General features: G+C 35.8%; 1 protein-coding gene across 7 annotated transcripts in view; it reads left to right on the top strand.

The window, feature by feature from the left end:
• RALGAPA1 (Ral GTPase activating protein catalytic subunit alpha 1) overlaps nt 1-13,478 on the top strand; it is a 133,857-nt gene that overhangs the window by 46,139 nt on the left and 74,240 nt on the right. For 3 of the 7 annotated variants that reach the window (XM_061998460.1, XM_061998457.1, XM_061998459.1), the window contains exons 17-20: nt 4,171-5,751; nt 7,653-7,795; nt 10,043-10,259; nt 11,406-11,582. In XM_061998460.1, coding sequence (XP_061854444.1) covers nt 4,171-5,751; nt 7,653-7,795; nt 10,043-10,259; nt 11,406-11,582 — 2,118 coding nt within the window. The remainder of the gene's footprint in view (nt 1-4,170; nt 5,752-7,652; nt 7,796-10,042; nt 10,260-11,405; nt 11,583-13,478) is intronic. The other 4 variants (XM_061998463.1, XM_061998462.1, XM_061998461.1 and 1 more) reach the window with 3 other exon arrangements.

Here is a 13,478-nt window from a genome sequence, read left to right as displayed (position 1 = left end):
ATCAGAGTGCACTTTGCTTTTTAAAATTTTCTGCATTTTTAATTGCATGCTCTCGCTTTCTTTTTTGTAAACATGGAGCTTTGTCATTTCCCTTGCCTTTTCTTCTTACAGTATATATATTCTTTTCTGAAAGCCTTCTGTGTTCCAGATGTACAGCATATAATTTGGGAAGTAATCAGATTGTTTCTATCATAAGCGTGCTTTAGGTAATGGATGATGTTTAGGTAGCTGTGACAGCCCTTCGTCTTATTTCACAATTAGATGAATATCCATGTTATCCAAACTTATATTCAGATCCAACATAACTCAAAGAAGAGGATGTTTTAAATTATTCCAGAAGAACAAGATGCCCTAATCTTAACTTTTCTGAAGTGGTATTCATGTCCGTTTTAGCTGTGAGACTCCTCGTTGAAAGATTTACTCACGGAACACTGGTGAATCTTGACAGGTAGTCCAAAATAAAGCTTTTATTCCAAAACCTTTACCTTACGTATGGCACGGTATATTCATTTTCCAGAGTAAGGCAGAACAACCCACTATCATTTGTTATTTACTGAGATGTAACGTTTCAGCTTGAAGATCAGCCAGTAGGTTAACAAAATTTATTGCAAAAGCTGAATATTGACATCTAGTCACCTATCATCACGTAAGATACTTGTCCTAAGATGGTAGGTAATGCTTTCAAGTAATTTCTAAGTTATGCTCTTACTTCTGCATACGGAATATTTGCAATTTTTCAAATGGGATTCAGAAAGTGGAAGTTGAGATTTATACTTTAAGGTGTTTGATTAGTAAAGTGATTTGGTATAGTGCAATTGTTACAATATTTCTAGCAGTATCTTTTATCCTATTAGAATCATAGGAAGTCCACTTTTACATCTTTACAAGATAACCAGCAAAACAACCATTCTGTTGAGAATTTTCAGGTAAAAGACTGCTTGTGTTAAAAAGTGTCAGAGATGTAGGCAAGATTGCTGGAAACAGTGGGCCACAATGGCAGACTAATGAATTGCAGGTGGAAGATTTTTCTCTATCCACTCCTACTAAAAAAAAAAAAAAATCAAAGGGGAATATTAACATGAGAGACATGTAGTATGCCTTTACAGCCTTACTCCCTAATCAGTAAGTAATCGTTAGAGTGAAATGTAAAGAAATCATTACTGTAATGTCAGTTTGACTGTAACTATTATTTAATCCTAGAAACTCACAGAATGACTGTGTTCTTACAAAAGAGCCAAAATGAAAGCTGAGAAGCAAATCATGTTACTTTTTTCTCTACTTTTCTGGACTAACTTTCCATAATGAATATAATCCTATCCCAACATTATATGGGAGTCTTCTACTTGCACCTGTGCTGTCTTTCCAGAATGTATCTCCCCATGAGTTTGTGATTTAGTATATCTCCCACTTGTTGCTGAAAAACTACCTTTCTGCTTTCTAACAAAAAAAGTAGAGGCAAAGTTTATTTAAGGAAAGTTGTGGTTGGATGGGATTGGCTAGAACTACCAATTTCAGTATCTTCCTGACTGTAACATATTAGGAACCAGGCTGACGTTTCTCCTAGTGATGTGCAGTGTGTCAGATACACAAGCCTCTGGTGCACAATTGCAATGTAGTTAGTGAAAATTCTATAGGAATTGATGGCATACCAATTTGACTGTATACCTTGTGTGCAAGAGTGAGCCCTGGTTGTGACGGAGCTGTTCATTGGGGTTTTCAAACATTGTCTGTAGTTTCAATGCTGACACTGCAATGCCAATACATTTCTTCCTCTTTTCAAAATCTCTAGGTACAAGCACTACACGTTTGAAAATATTTTTGTACTTGTATGTGCTAGTCATGCATATGCAAGCACATCAAATTAACACTGGATCAACTTTGAAATAAATCTAGCTGAATTTATTTCAATGTGTGGAGCTGCTTGACGTGCATTTGGGGTTCTCCATCCAGTAAATTTTAACATCCTAAAATATCATAATTGCTGCATGCATGCACAGTATATTCTCCTCAGGCTACTGCTTTAGATTAGCTTGAGTTTATGAAAAAATGCATCTTGCGGGCTTGGGTTAAGATTGGCATATCACAGTCACATACATATCTTTGACTGAATCCTATGGTGCTTTCTTTGCTGCTCGAAGAAATAGCTTAGAGACTATACAAAGATAAACTGCATTAATTTCTGCCTAAGTCAATAGAGACTTGGAAATAACAGTTCCAACTAGAAGACACCATTTGTTTAGTTAGTAGTAAGTAGAACAAGAGCAATGATGAGAAATTTGTTGTTTATCAAAGCTGGTAGAGGAATGGGATAATAAATTGTGCTATATGCGATGATTTTCACTTAGTCTTTATTTTCTGAAATATCTTGGATATCTGTTCTCTTTTTCCAATATATACCTCTTTATTTCCTGTCTGATAGCTCTTTACAGTTTAATAAACTTTGTATTAGATCAAAATTTAATTTTAAATTTTAACCTTAGAAAAACTGAGCATGGAAATACTACTTTTCATTTTGTTTCAACACATACATTTAGTTAAACACAGGTGTTTCTCATTCCTCAAGCTTATGTGCTTTGCTCAGAAGGAAAATATGAGAAAATTCAACTCCAACTCTTAACATTCTCAGAAAAGTATGAGCACTTTTAAACAAGTTTTTAAGATGTCTTCAACTTGTTATTATTAAATATTACTGAAATAGCTATAGAGATCCATGAAGTAGTAATTAGAAATATTTTTAAATTAATTCAACACAGCTACTTTATTTTAGCAGTAACATATCAGATTTAGGGGAGGGAAAGGGACTTAAATTGTGTGTTGATTTAAAGTAAATTCACCATTGCAGTCCCGAAGAGAAACCATCTAGACAGAACAAGGTAAGTCAGTTAACTGTGCCCAGTAGCTCTTGTTGGTGTTCATTTAAGCTCTTTATTGTTATTCCTGACTTTAAAAGCATATTTACAACTTGTTAAGTGGTAGATAGCAAAAAATAAATCTGGGGAATAAAGGATTCTATCAAAGAAAAAAAGCAACAGAAAATTGGGAAAGCTGTTTTTTCTTTACTGTTGAAGTGCTTGTCCCGTAAAAAGACTGCAAAGGATAGTGCAAATTCTTGTAATTAGTTGACTTGTCTGTAAGAGATACTTAGTCTTGCCTGTAATAGTGCTCTGTATGTAGCAGTATGTAGCGTTCCTATAGTACATCACAAAACCTGAAGGGGAACAAGAAGGTTCTTTACTTTGGTGGATAATGCGAAGTGTGGTGAAGTTACTTCTGTACAATTCCTTGGTGATCCCTGTTGGAATTGCAGCTTTCATTATATTTAACTGTGATTTGTACTGGTGCTAACATATTAGTAATCTCAGTAGCAGACTCCTTAATTTGGTAAGTCTCATAAATGTCACGTTTGCTTGAGAAAAACTGGATGAAGAGGAGGAGGTAGGCTGCCATTGAGGACATAGTTTTGTATTTTGAAGATGAGAGACAAAATCCTTCTAGGGAAAAAGGATATATCTTTAAATTATCCTTTACGTGTAGTGATCTTTTCTGTATATGGCTAGCTCTTCATGTCATTTAAAAGCTTTAGTATACACCTTATTGCATATGCCATTATATTCATTATGGTATGATAACATTCTTTCTGATATTTCAGTAATTGTTGTTCAGACAAGTTAGGAAAAGTGATAGCTTGCCACTTCAGTAGACAATTCTAAATTTCCAGAAAACTTACTTGTTCTCTTTGGAGTTGCTTGTTTTACTGAAGGTGTAAATTCTGTGAAGGGTACTTCTGTTAAGTTAATTTGTATCCCAGGTAACCATTTCTTGAACAAGCTAGCTGGAATAATATTGGTTGAATTATTGAACGTATTGGCACAGCCCTAGCTTTAACTGAATTTCCAAATGTTCCATGGTCTCACTGTTTGTTCTCATGCATGTTGACATTTAAAACTCTCTTCTGATGGTCTAACTCATTTATATTACATTCTGTACTGGATATTATGTGCGTGTGTTTTTAACACTCTAGTACTGGAAAAAGTATTTTTGTTATACTTAAGAAAACAAGGCTCTGGACTTTCCTGGCTTTTTAAGTCAAGTAATTGGGATGTAGTGGTAAATAAATATTGTCTCTGTATGTAGATTTTAGTGCATGTTACACTTACTTTTTTCCTACAGACATTGATGATGCTCAAATTCTTCCACGTCCACCTCGAGTCAGACATTTTTCACAGAGTGAGGATGCTCCAAGTGAAGTTTTTGGTGCATTAAGTGAGGAACAGCCACTGCCACGAAGCAGCAGCACCTCTGACATCCTGGAACCATTCGCAGTTGAACGAGCCAAAGGTGCAGTTCCTGTCATTGACAGTTCATCCCATCATGCTCCAAGCTTACAGAGTTCCACTGAGACCTCTTCAATGCATAGATCCACTGAAAGCCATATCACTGACACAAATAGCAGAGAGTCCTCCTTGGAAGTTGGAGATAGTATTTATGACCATCTTTGTCATTTAATAGAGCCTGTAGAATTTGCAAACACAGCCTTTGAACAAAGCCAATATGTTGACCTTGAAGGTGAAGATGATCTCCTTTCCTCTCTGAGAGAATATCTTAAAGAAAAAGAAGAACTTTGCGGTAACTTTGAGATAGATAAATGTGAGGCTTCTGCTCACGAAGTTGATACATCAGTAAATAGGAACAATAGATTACCACTGGATGGATTAGAAAATAGAGATTACACCGATCAATACACGGATAGCATCACTGTTACAGAAAGACCCAATAACACAGAGCTGCACCTAGAACAGACCCAAAGTGGCTCTATAAGTAACATTGCATCTACTGAAGTAGACATTGTTACAAGAAGTCAAGCCCTCGATAAAGCCAGACAGTTAAATATTGATAAAAAATATGAAAGCATATATGATCGTGGGGCAAGTAGTCCTAGCACCAAAGAAGGGAAGAGATACCTGTACAGGCAAGCAGCCACTGAAGCTGATGTAGATTTAGTTGTGGAAGCAGCAGTAGCTGAAAAGCATAGAAGTGCCCAGTTTAATGAAAAAATAACCAACTCACGTGTTATGCATGCAAAGAAAATTTTTCCTAAAGCACAAGTTAACCCTCAAATGCCTCACATCACAGGCACAAACAAACTGTCACCAACTAAAAGGAGTATATCTGAAACTGTAACTCATAGAGCTAAAATAATGAAAATAACAAATAAAAAGAGAAATAGTGTTCATGTTACTTTTAGGCCATCTACAGAATCCGTTCAATTTTACAATCCTCTTGAGAACAAAGAGGCTGCGTGGAAAGCAAGACTTCGTAAACTCAGTGGCTTCAGTAGTAGCGGGAGCGGTAGCAGTAGCAGCAACAGCAGTACCAGTACCAGTGCAAGCACCAGCTCCTCAGGTGCCTCAGAGCTGGTTAGACCTGGAATATATAGACCTCTAGATGCAATCAATGCTGCTTCAGCTGGCAGCAAGCAAGTTAAGGAATCTACAGAGAGTCAAGCAGCCATGTTGCAAAAAGAAGGTATTGCAGTCAATCAGTTCCATAATCGTAGTGCCTTTAGAGCACCAAGTCAGGAGTCGGCACAACAGCAGGGCTCCCTGGGTGGTGTTTATAAAACTGTTGTACATGCTCTTTCGAAGCCGAAGGCAAATGTTTCCCCACAGAGGCAGAACAGAATGCCAGCAGAGGCTCCACTGAGGGATCTGTACAGTCATGTTATGGGCTATTTTGGAAGGAAAGCTGCAGGTGAGCACTAACAGTGTGCAGAGCGCAAAAGGAGAAAGGCAGCACCAGTTTGGCTTAATGCAACTGAAGCAAGCTCTGATAAGCAATCAAAAGGCTTTGGGATGATCACTGCTTTCCCTGTTTGGTTATGCATGCGCCTACAGCCAGCCAGCTGATGTTTCTCCCAGCATAAGTTACTTTTACATACTTAAAATCACTAATTTCCCTTTTCAGGATATTTAGTTGAACCTCTTTGCTGCTGAATACCATCAGGTTAGGGAAGAGGAAGAGACAATAAATGACCTCATAAAAGATTAAGCCTTTAGAGTTTTGAATTTTCATGTACTATGCAGAGCCTTAAAATTCAACAAGCTGAACAATTGGCATACACATGTTTTGTCAGAATGTGCTATTCCATTCCGTGTAGTTTGTTTGTCAGGAGAACCTGGCTCTCAATCAGCTAGGTTGAACTAATTCAATTCCTGGTTCATTTAGTGTGTTTTCTTCTTCCTCTTCCTCCTCCTCCTCCTCCTCCTCCTCTTCCTCCTTTTCCTTCTCCAAAACAAGCAGCTCCTCATATTTACATTTGGAGGTCTGGTTAGATAACTTGAGAAGGAATAGCCCAAAAAAGAAATCTTATTACTGGAATGATTTTGTTACGACAGTTCTCTTTGAGATTAACCGTAAGGTTTCGTTTGAGTCCTTTTTGAAGATATTCTGTAAGCCTTTCTGTTCTATATTCATTCATAAAAATGGGTGCAATTATGTCTTTGCAACATCCTTCATTGCTTTTTTTTTTTCCTTGGAATCATGAATGTTCATGAAGTTCTCTTTCTCCTGATAACTATGAGACCTTTGTGGACTAATCAAAAAAGAAGGCTGTCCCTCTAATATCCTTTTCTTAGTTCACATAACCTTAAATGAACATAAATTAACTTTCAGCAGTAATGTAGGTTTTCTTTTTTTCCATTGTTATGCTGGCATAAATAACAGGGGTTTCTGTAATACATTCTGCATTGAGACGTTAATGCCACCTGAGGGCAGTCTTTGTAAGCAGAGCACCAAAAGAATGTCATGGGTCTCAAAAAACCAATAGGCTTCTCTGCAGAATCTAGACTTCTGGAAAAGATATCTTGAAAGCACTTAATTTAGAAGTACCTTTAATTAGAAATTTGTAACATTGAGCCTCATTGTTAGAATAAACTACACTGATCTCATGAGAGGTATGACACTGAGGGGAAAATTCCTGTAGAGAAAACATGAACTGCAATAACTTGAAGATTTTAAAGGTTAAGATCATGAAGACAGGTGTAACAGCCACACTTAAATATAAACAGTGTAGTTATACAAAAAATATAGTACTGATAAATAAATGAACTTAAGTATTGTTCATAAATATTCACCATCAGAGTTTGAATTTTCACTCCATGTACTAGCATGCAATTTTATTACATAATATTTTGTTTGCACTATTTATACTAACTGTATACCAGTGCCACATGGACACTTTGTCATTTGTACATATTACAACCTAGTTTACTTTTTCCACTACATTGTTCTTTATTAGGAACACGAGAAACAAGAAACCTGTAGGAATCATATAAAATTTTTAGGATTTATTTCTTATTTGTTGTTATATGGAGGATGAAGATATGCCATATTCTTAAAGCAAGCATTAACAACTTTGAGTAGTGCTTACCTATAAGCTTCTTGCTCTTAAAGGTGGTTCTGGAAATTGACTAACCCCTGCTTAGTGGGAAGAAGCTGTACTAATTCTTGAAGTAGAGTCTGCTTTAATAGAGGGAAAATCTTAAAATGCATGTTTGGCAATTTTGATTTTTGAATTTGTGTTAATTAGCAGATGTTTTCATTTGTTACCTTTTGTTTTGAAAATGTCTCAATGTGTTCTTTACTGTATACAGTTGTTCATTTGTTTTTAGCTAATAGAGAGGACTTGAGTCAAAAGCTGCACCCTATTGATAGTGATATTGGCAGCAGCAATGCAAATGTTCCTGACCTCATGGATGAATTTATAGCTGAGAGACTCCGCAGTGGTAGTGCACTGGTAAGCCTTGATACATCCTACATTTCCGTATATGTCTGCATAGATGCATGAACTCATCAATTACTTGACGTACCAGGTTACTGTAATGTACTTCTCTAGATTTTATGAGTCAGAAAGAATTAGGGATATAACCTAATTATCCCATATCTTTAACATAGATTCATACCACTTCGTGCCTATTTTTTCTCCATTGTGGAAGCAACGTAGAAGTTACTGTCACATGAGTAGTCTAATAAAATGAAATAGCTGTAATTGCACCTGTGAAGATCTTTGTACACAGAGACTTGCAGAATAGTAGTTTCTATGTATATTTGCAGTCCTTGATGTGGTATGTAGTTAGGTACTGTACTGTAACAGGTATGAAAGTACACAAGTGTATTTTTTTCTTCATTTTTAAATTTTACTTGCAAGTGTTGAATAATTCCTTGTAAATACTTCTGTGCTAATTGAACCAACTTTTCATTTACTTTCTTCCAACACTTTTCCATTGTTGTTTGGAATGTCATTCATAAGGAGAAATTTCAATCAATTTCAAATCAAGAATTTCTGGTTACAGTTGAATGTTTGTGGAATGAGACAACTCATTTGAAGAGATAAGTGGTTTATTAACTAGCAACAAAAAGGGAAATATTAAAAACAAATCTTGTTACCGAGAGTGGGTAACGATTTAAATGTAGCTTTTCAAAATTGTTCAGTTCTTTTTCTGCTTAACATTTTTAAAAGATTTTTTGTAAGAAGGTCATTTTAAGACATGCCTCCTGTAGAAGGTTTTCAATGAGTAGTTTAGTTGTTGCCAGTAACAGACAGAGGAAGATTCTTTGAAGTGATTGGAAAAATCCATTTATTTATTATAATTTTTTATAAATGCCAAGAGAGGACCTATAGAGTTTGTCCAAATGTAGGCTTTTTTTTTCCTTTGTATTGAACTCATGTTTATGAAACTCAATTGTTGGTGCAAAGTGTTCTTGTTAACAAGTCTTAAGTTACAAGACAAAAGTGCTGTCTTGAAGTCTATTAAAAAAATGTTAACTTATTCTGCACATTAATAAAACAGACATCATCACAGCTGGCCACAGAAGAAGATAGAAGGAGAAGGAATGCTATTTGTTTTCACATAGATAAGCAGGAATATTAGGTATTAACTGATCAGACAAAAGAAGTGATACTTTCCTTAGGTAGCAAAAAACAGCCAAAATAAGTTTGAATACATGTTTTGAAACTGTCACTGACTTTGTAATCTAGCACACAAAAATAGATATGCCTTCTTAAAACAGTGCCAGCTTCCTGAGATTATTTTTAGGTTGTTATATCTGTTGAATGCTAAAGCCTTGTAACATGAAGAGCTTATAAGACTGAGGAAATTTCTAATATTGTAGTGGAGTAGTAAAAGAATAGAGAAGTGACTGGGTCTAGTGTAATCTTCAGTCTTTTAATGCATAAAGATTTCAAACCATTTCATAAAATGACTTTTATACTTTTATCTCTCTTAAGCAAACAGTCCTGTTGGGGGGGGGGGGGGGGGGGCAGGGGGGTGGAAAGGCTTAAAGAAGGACTCGGATAGAATATCATCTTACTTTTACCTGAGGAAATCTGTATAACTTATTGCTGCTATATGCTGTCTTTGGTACCCAAGTCAATACCAAGATTTTGACTTCATTGTAAGAACATTAATGCATGAAGTAATAAATTTGTTTGCTTCTGGTGTATGTTAAATTTTTGCTTATAGCATGGTAGCCTATAGGCCAGAAAACACAAAATTCCTTGACCTTTTTTTCTACTTGTGTCTGGAACTAAGATTAACAAGTTTTCTTTAGTAATTGAGACATAATTTGTAAATAATACACTTTTTTCTATTTTTTGTCTCTCAAGTCTTACCTAATACATGTGTGGTACATGCTAGTCTGAATCCCAGCCTTTTAAGGTATGCATCTGTCATGGTTTTGGCCTAGCCAACAAGGAAGCACCACGACAGTCTCCTGCTTATTGCCCTCTATGCACTACAGCATCCAAACAGTCATTATGCAGATAAAATTTGTATCTATGAGATTCAGTGCCTGCTTCGGTTCTTCACTTACTACTGCCTGTCTGGGGTTTTGGAGAGTATGTCTATGTAGTACAACAGTTTCTTGTTCACGTACTTCTGAAATGTTTGTTACATTCTCATTTTCAAATGTGGGAATTGCTCTTTTTGTTTTATGTAAATGAGTCATCCAAGATGGTAAGCTAATTTGTCTCTTCAATGTTTAGAATATGACAAGAAGAGGAAGCAGTCCGGGAAGCCTGGAGGTTCCTAAAGACCTCCCCGATATATTGAACAAACAGAACCAAATGCGTCCTGTAGATGACCCAGGGGTGCCTTCAGAATGGACCTCCCCTGCCAGTGCGGGCAGCAGTGACCTCATCAGTTCCGACAGCCACTCCGACTCTTTCAGCGCCTTCCAGTATGATGTTCGCAAGTTTGAAAGCAAGTATATTTTTCCAAAAGTAATAGCATTTTTGTCTGATTGATTGCATATTTCCTTTTTAAGTTGTTTTCCAGCATTTTTCTGTAAAGAGAGACTGTTTTGATTTTCCTTTGAAATCATTAGCAAGTTAATCGAATGGTCAGATTTCTGGAGAGAGCCTGTTGTGTTTATAGTACACTAAACAAAAGAGCACAGGAATACTACCGTGCAAAAAGCAGAAGAGTGAACAGAGGCAATATTGTCTTCTGCCTGGAGCATATCCATCTGTTTTGCACAAAATGTAACAATGAAATATTACCTCTTTTGGAAGTTATTTTAATTCTTTCAAGAACATTTAGATAAAACTTAAGGGAAATATAAAGATGAAGGAATACCTCTTTTGGAAGGTTTTTTTTTATTTAGAACGTTCAGGTAAAACTTCAGAGCTTCTGATGTCTTTACAGCAGTCTTTGTGTAGCTGTAGGTTAAGGTGCTAACTAATGTGGTGAATTTAGTATGATTTGTGTAATAACAATGCTTTTCATTCATTTTATTTATCCATTCCCACTCTTCTTCACAGAACAGGTCATTATGGTTGCTAGGAATTATGACTTCACATGTTATGTAAGAGAGTAATGATGTTTATATGGTAGAATTTATAGAAGAAATTACAATTTTTAGTTGTGTAGTTGTTATGCATCTAGGTAAGGATATTTAAGCCTACATTTATTTCAGCATGACCTTTTTTCTTTAGTGTTTAAAAAGCTATTGGTTACAATATTATTTGCCATTACATTTTTAGTCTGAGGCTAGTGCTTTAATAATCAACTTGGATATTTATTCCAGCTTGTAAATTTTACAAAGAAATTCTTTAATATATGTTTCCAATATTTTGATTTTATTCTTATTGTAGTTCTACTTACAGTAACTCAGCAGAATACAGGATGTGCAATAGGAATGAGTACAGTCACAGTTTTGTAACTGTAAATGGGAATATTCATAATAGTGTGCTGTTACATTTTATGTAATTTTTGCAACAGTGTGTTAATACTGTAGGAGAGGCACTTGCAAGTTTTCCATGATGTATTTTGGAGGTCCTGGACTTTAGTTATTTTTGTTAATGGGGTTTTTAGGTTGTAAGTTAATACTGTACTTTCCTTATACAGATTTCAGCTTTGGCACTGAGGCAGGGATGCCAGCTTCCACTGACATTGATGCAATTTCAGGACAGCAACAGAGTGCTGAGGAGCAAGAAGTGGCCAGTCTAACTACACTCCACATAGATTCAGAAACAAGTAGTCTCAATCAGCAGCCATTGTCTGCTGAAGCTGCAACTATTACTGGTAAAGTCGTTAAAATAAACATTAAGAAAGCATTTATTTTAGAAATCTTCCACCCATCCTGAAGAATGCAACCTCTGGCTTCTGCAAGGAATCTGTATTCTATATAAGATGTTTCTTGGATTCAGAGGGTTTTTTTTTGATTAGTATTGGAAAGTAATGCTTGAAGTAACATAAGTGGAGAACGTTTATCTGACGTAGTTACCCATATGATCCTTGGCTTGATGATAAATGCATTTTAAACCCTTCATGAGAAAATATATGTGATTACCAGGGAGAAAACTCTTCCTACATAATGTATGCTAGATCTCTTACAAGTGTCCTTCTGTTACTGGTAGTTAAACAGGTAGTTTTCAGGAAGAGATTTTTCCTTGGAAGGCTTTGACAGTGTTTTTCCAAAGCAGTGTATGTCACTGAGGTATCATGGAATTTTTTTTCATGTACGTCTATCTTAACCTCTGTCTCTGTTGTCTATTGTGTAACTGAGAGCTTTTAATATACAAAATGTTATATATTGTGCCGTATAAGATCAGTTTCCATTTGTGTAAGTTAAGAATTCTTTTCTTTCAGTATGTTCTCTGTTGTTTTAATAAAAAAGGAAGCTTGTTAGGAAGCAGTGTTTCACAGCCTTAGTTCATGAGCTTGATGCTCCACCTGTTTACTTTGCAATTCTTTTTCTTGAGAAAGAGATAGAGAATAACAATTAGGATAGCGACCACCAAGTAATGCAGTTAACCCAAAATGAATGATCTCCTTTCTGAAAGGGAAGATCTTCTTCTCTGAGGAGTATTTGGAAGAACAATCTCTTACCAGATTTTGTAAACGAGAAGTAAAGATGTCCACAATCATTTCATACTCGTTGTTCCATACTGTTACCACGCTACCATTCCTGTTACAACCCTGGGAATGGGTACTCATTTATATGTGAAAACTTATACTTACATACAGTGTCTTGTTCTCTGTGAAGAATCAAACTCTACATTTTCAGAAATCTTGAAAGACATCTTTACTTCCCCTGACACAATTTTCACTTTCTAAAACTGTCTTTCTGGTGACATTGTTGTTCGACTGCATCAACAATGTTCAGTTGATTTTTGTTCTGTCGTTTTTACCTTTGTTGTATTCGTGTTGCAAGTCCTTGCAGAAAATCTGTTATTTTTCAGTTTGTTTGTTTTTATAAGTTAATAGTTTCATTAGTGTTTGGTATTCTTGTCCAAGTTTGCGTTGTAATTGAATTGTTAAGATTGCAATTAACAACTGAGTTGTCTATCAAGAGATTCTTTGGCTGTCTCTTCTTGTTTGGACCACTGTTTTAGAGAGGTGATTTTTGTGTGTCATGCATTTAGTTGGGTTTTCTGAGGAAGCCAGACTTGTGCAATTACACTGTATCTGTCTGTTTACACCCCCAGCAATGTTGAAGCCTGTTGTCTAATTTCTGCTAAATTGATATGTGAGAAAGTGTTACGAAAGATAGGCAGCTCTCTAGTGAAAATTGCATGTATGTAGAGTCCCATGAAAGGCAGGCTGCAATGTGAATTCACTATGTTAGATACCACCAAATCCATGTAGAAACTCAGAACACACTTGAACTAAATGAGTTTTCAGTTCTGCTGCTCAGAAAACTGTCTGTTTCTAAATAGCTAGACTTTGAAGGCTTTTGGAAGTAAAATTTCTTCTTGACATATAGACATTATTTCATGTTCTTAGCAAATGTCTGAGTTTACAATTGATTGCTGTTTATTTGTCCTAAAACAAGTTAAACCCGTGATAATCCCAGTCAGTTGATCCACATGTGCTGGAGTAGCTTTTATTACTTCTTAGAAGACTCCAGTAGATCAGCAAATGTCCACAAATATTTCTATCCATTCTTCTCTGTCATACAAAGGTCATTTTCCCCTC

The sequence above is a fragment of the Colius striatus genome, chromosome 6 (assembly GCF_028858725.1).
Source record: "Colius striatus isolate bColStr4 chromosome 6, bColStr4.1.hap1, whole genome shotgun sequence".
Lineage (NCBI taxonomy): Eukaryota > Metazoa > Chordata > Aves > Coliiformes > Coliidae > Colius > Colius striatus.
This window is presented reverse-complemented; position numbering and strand designations above follow the sequence as displayed.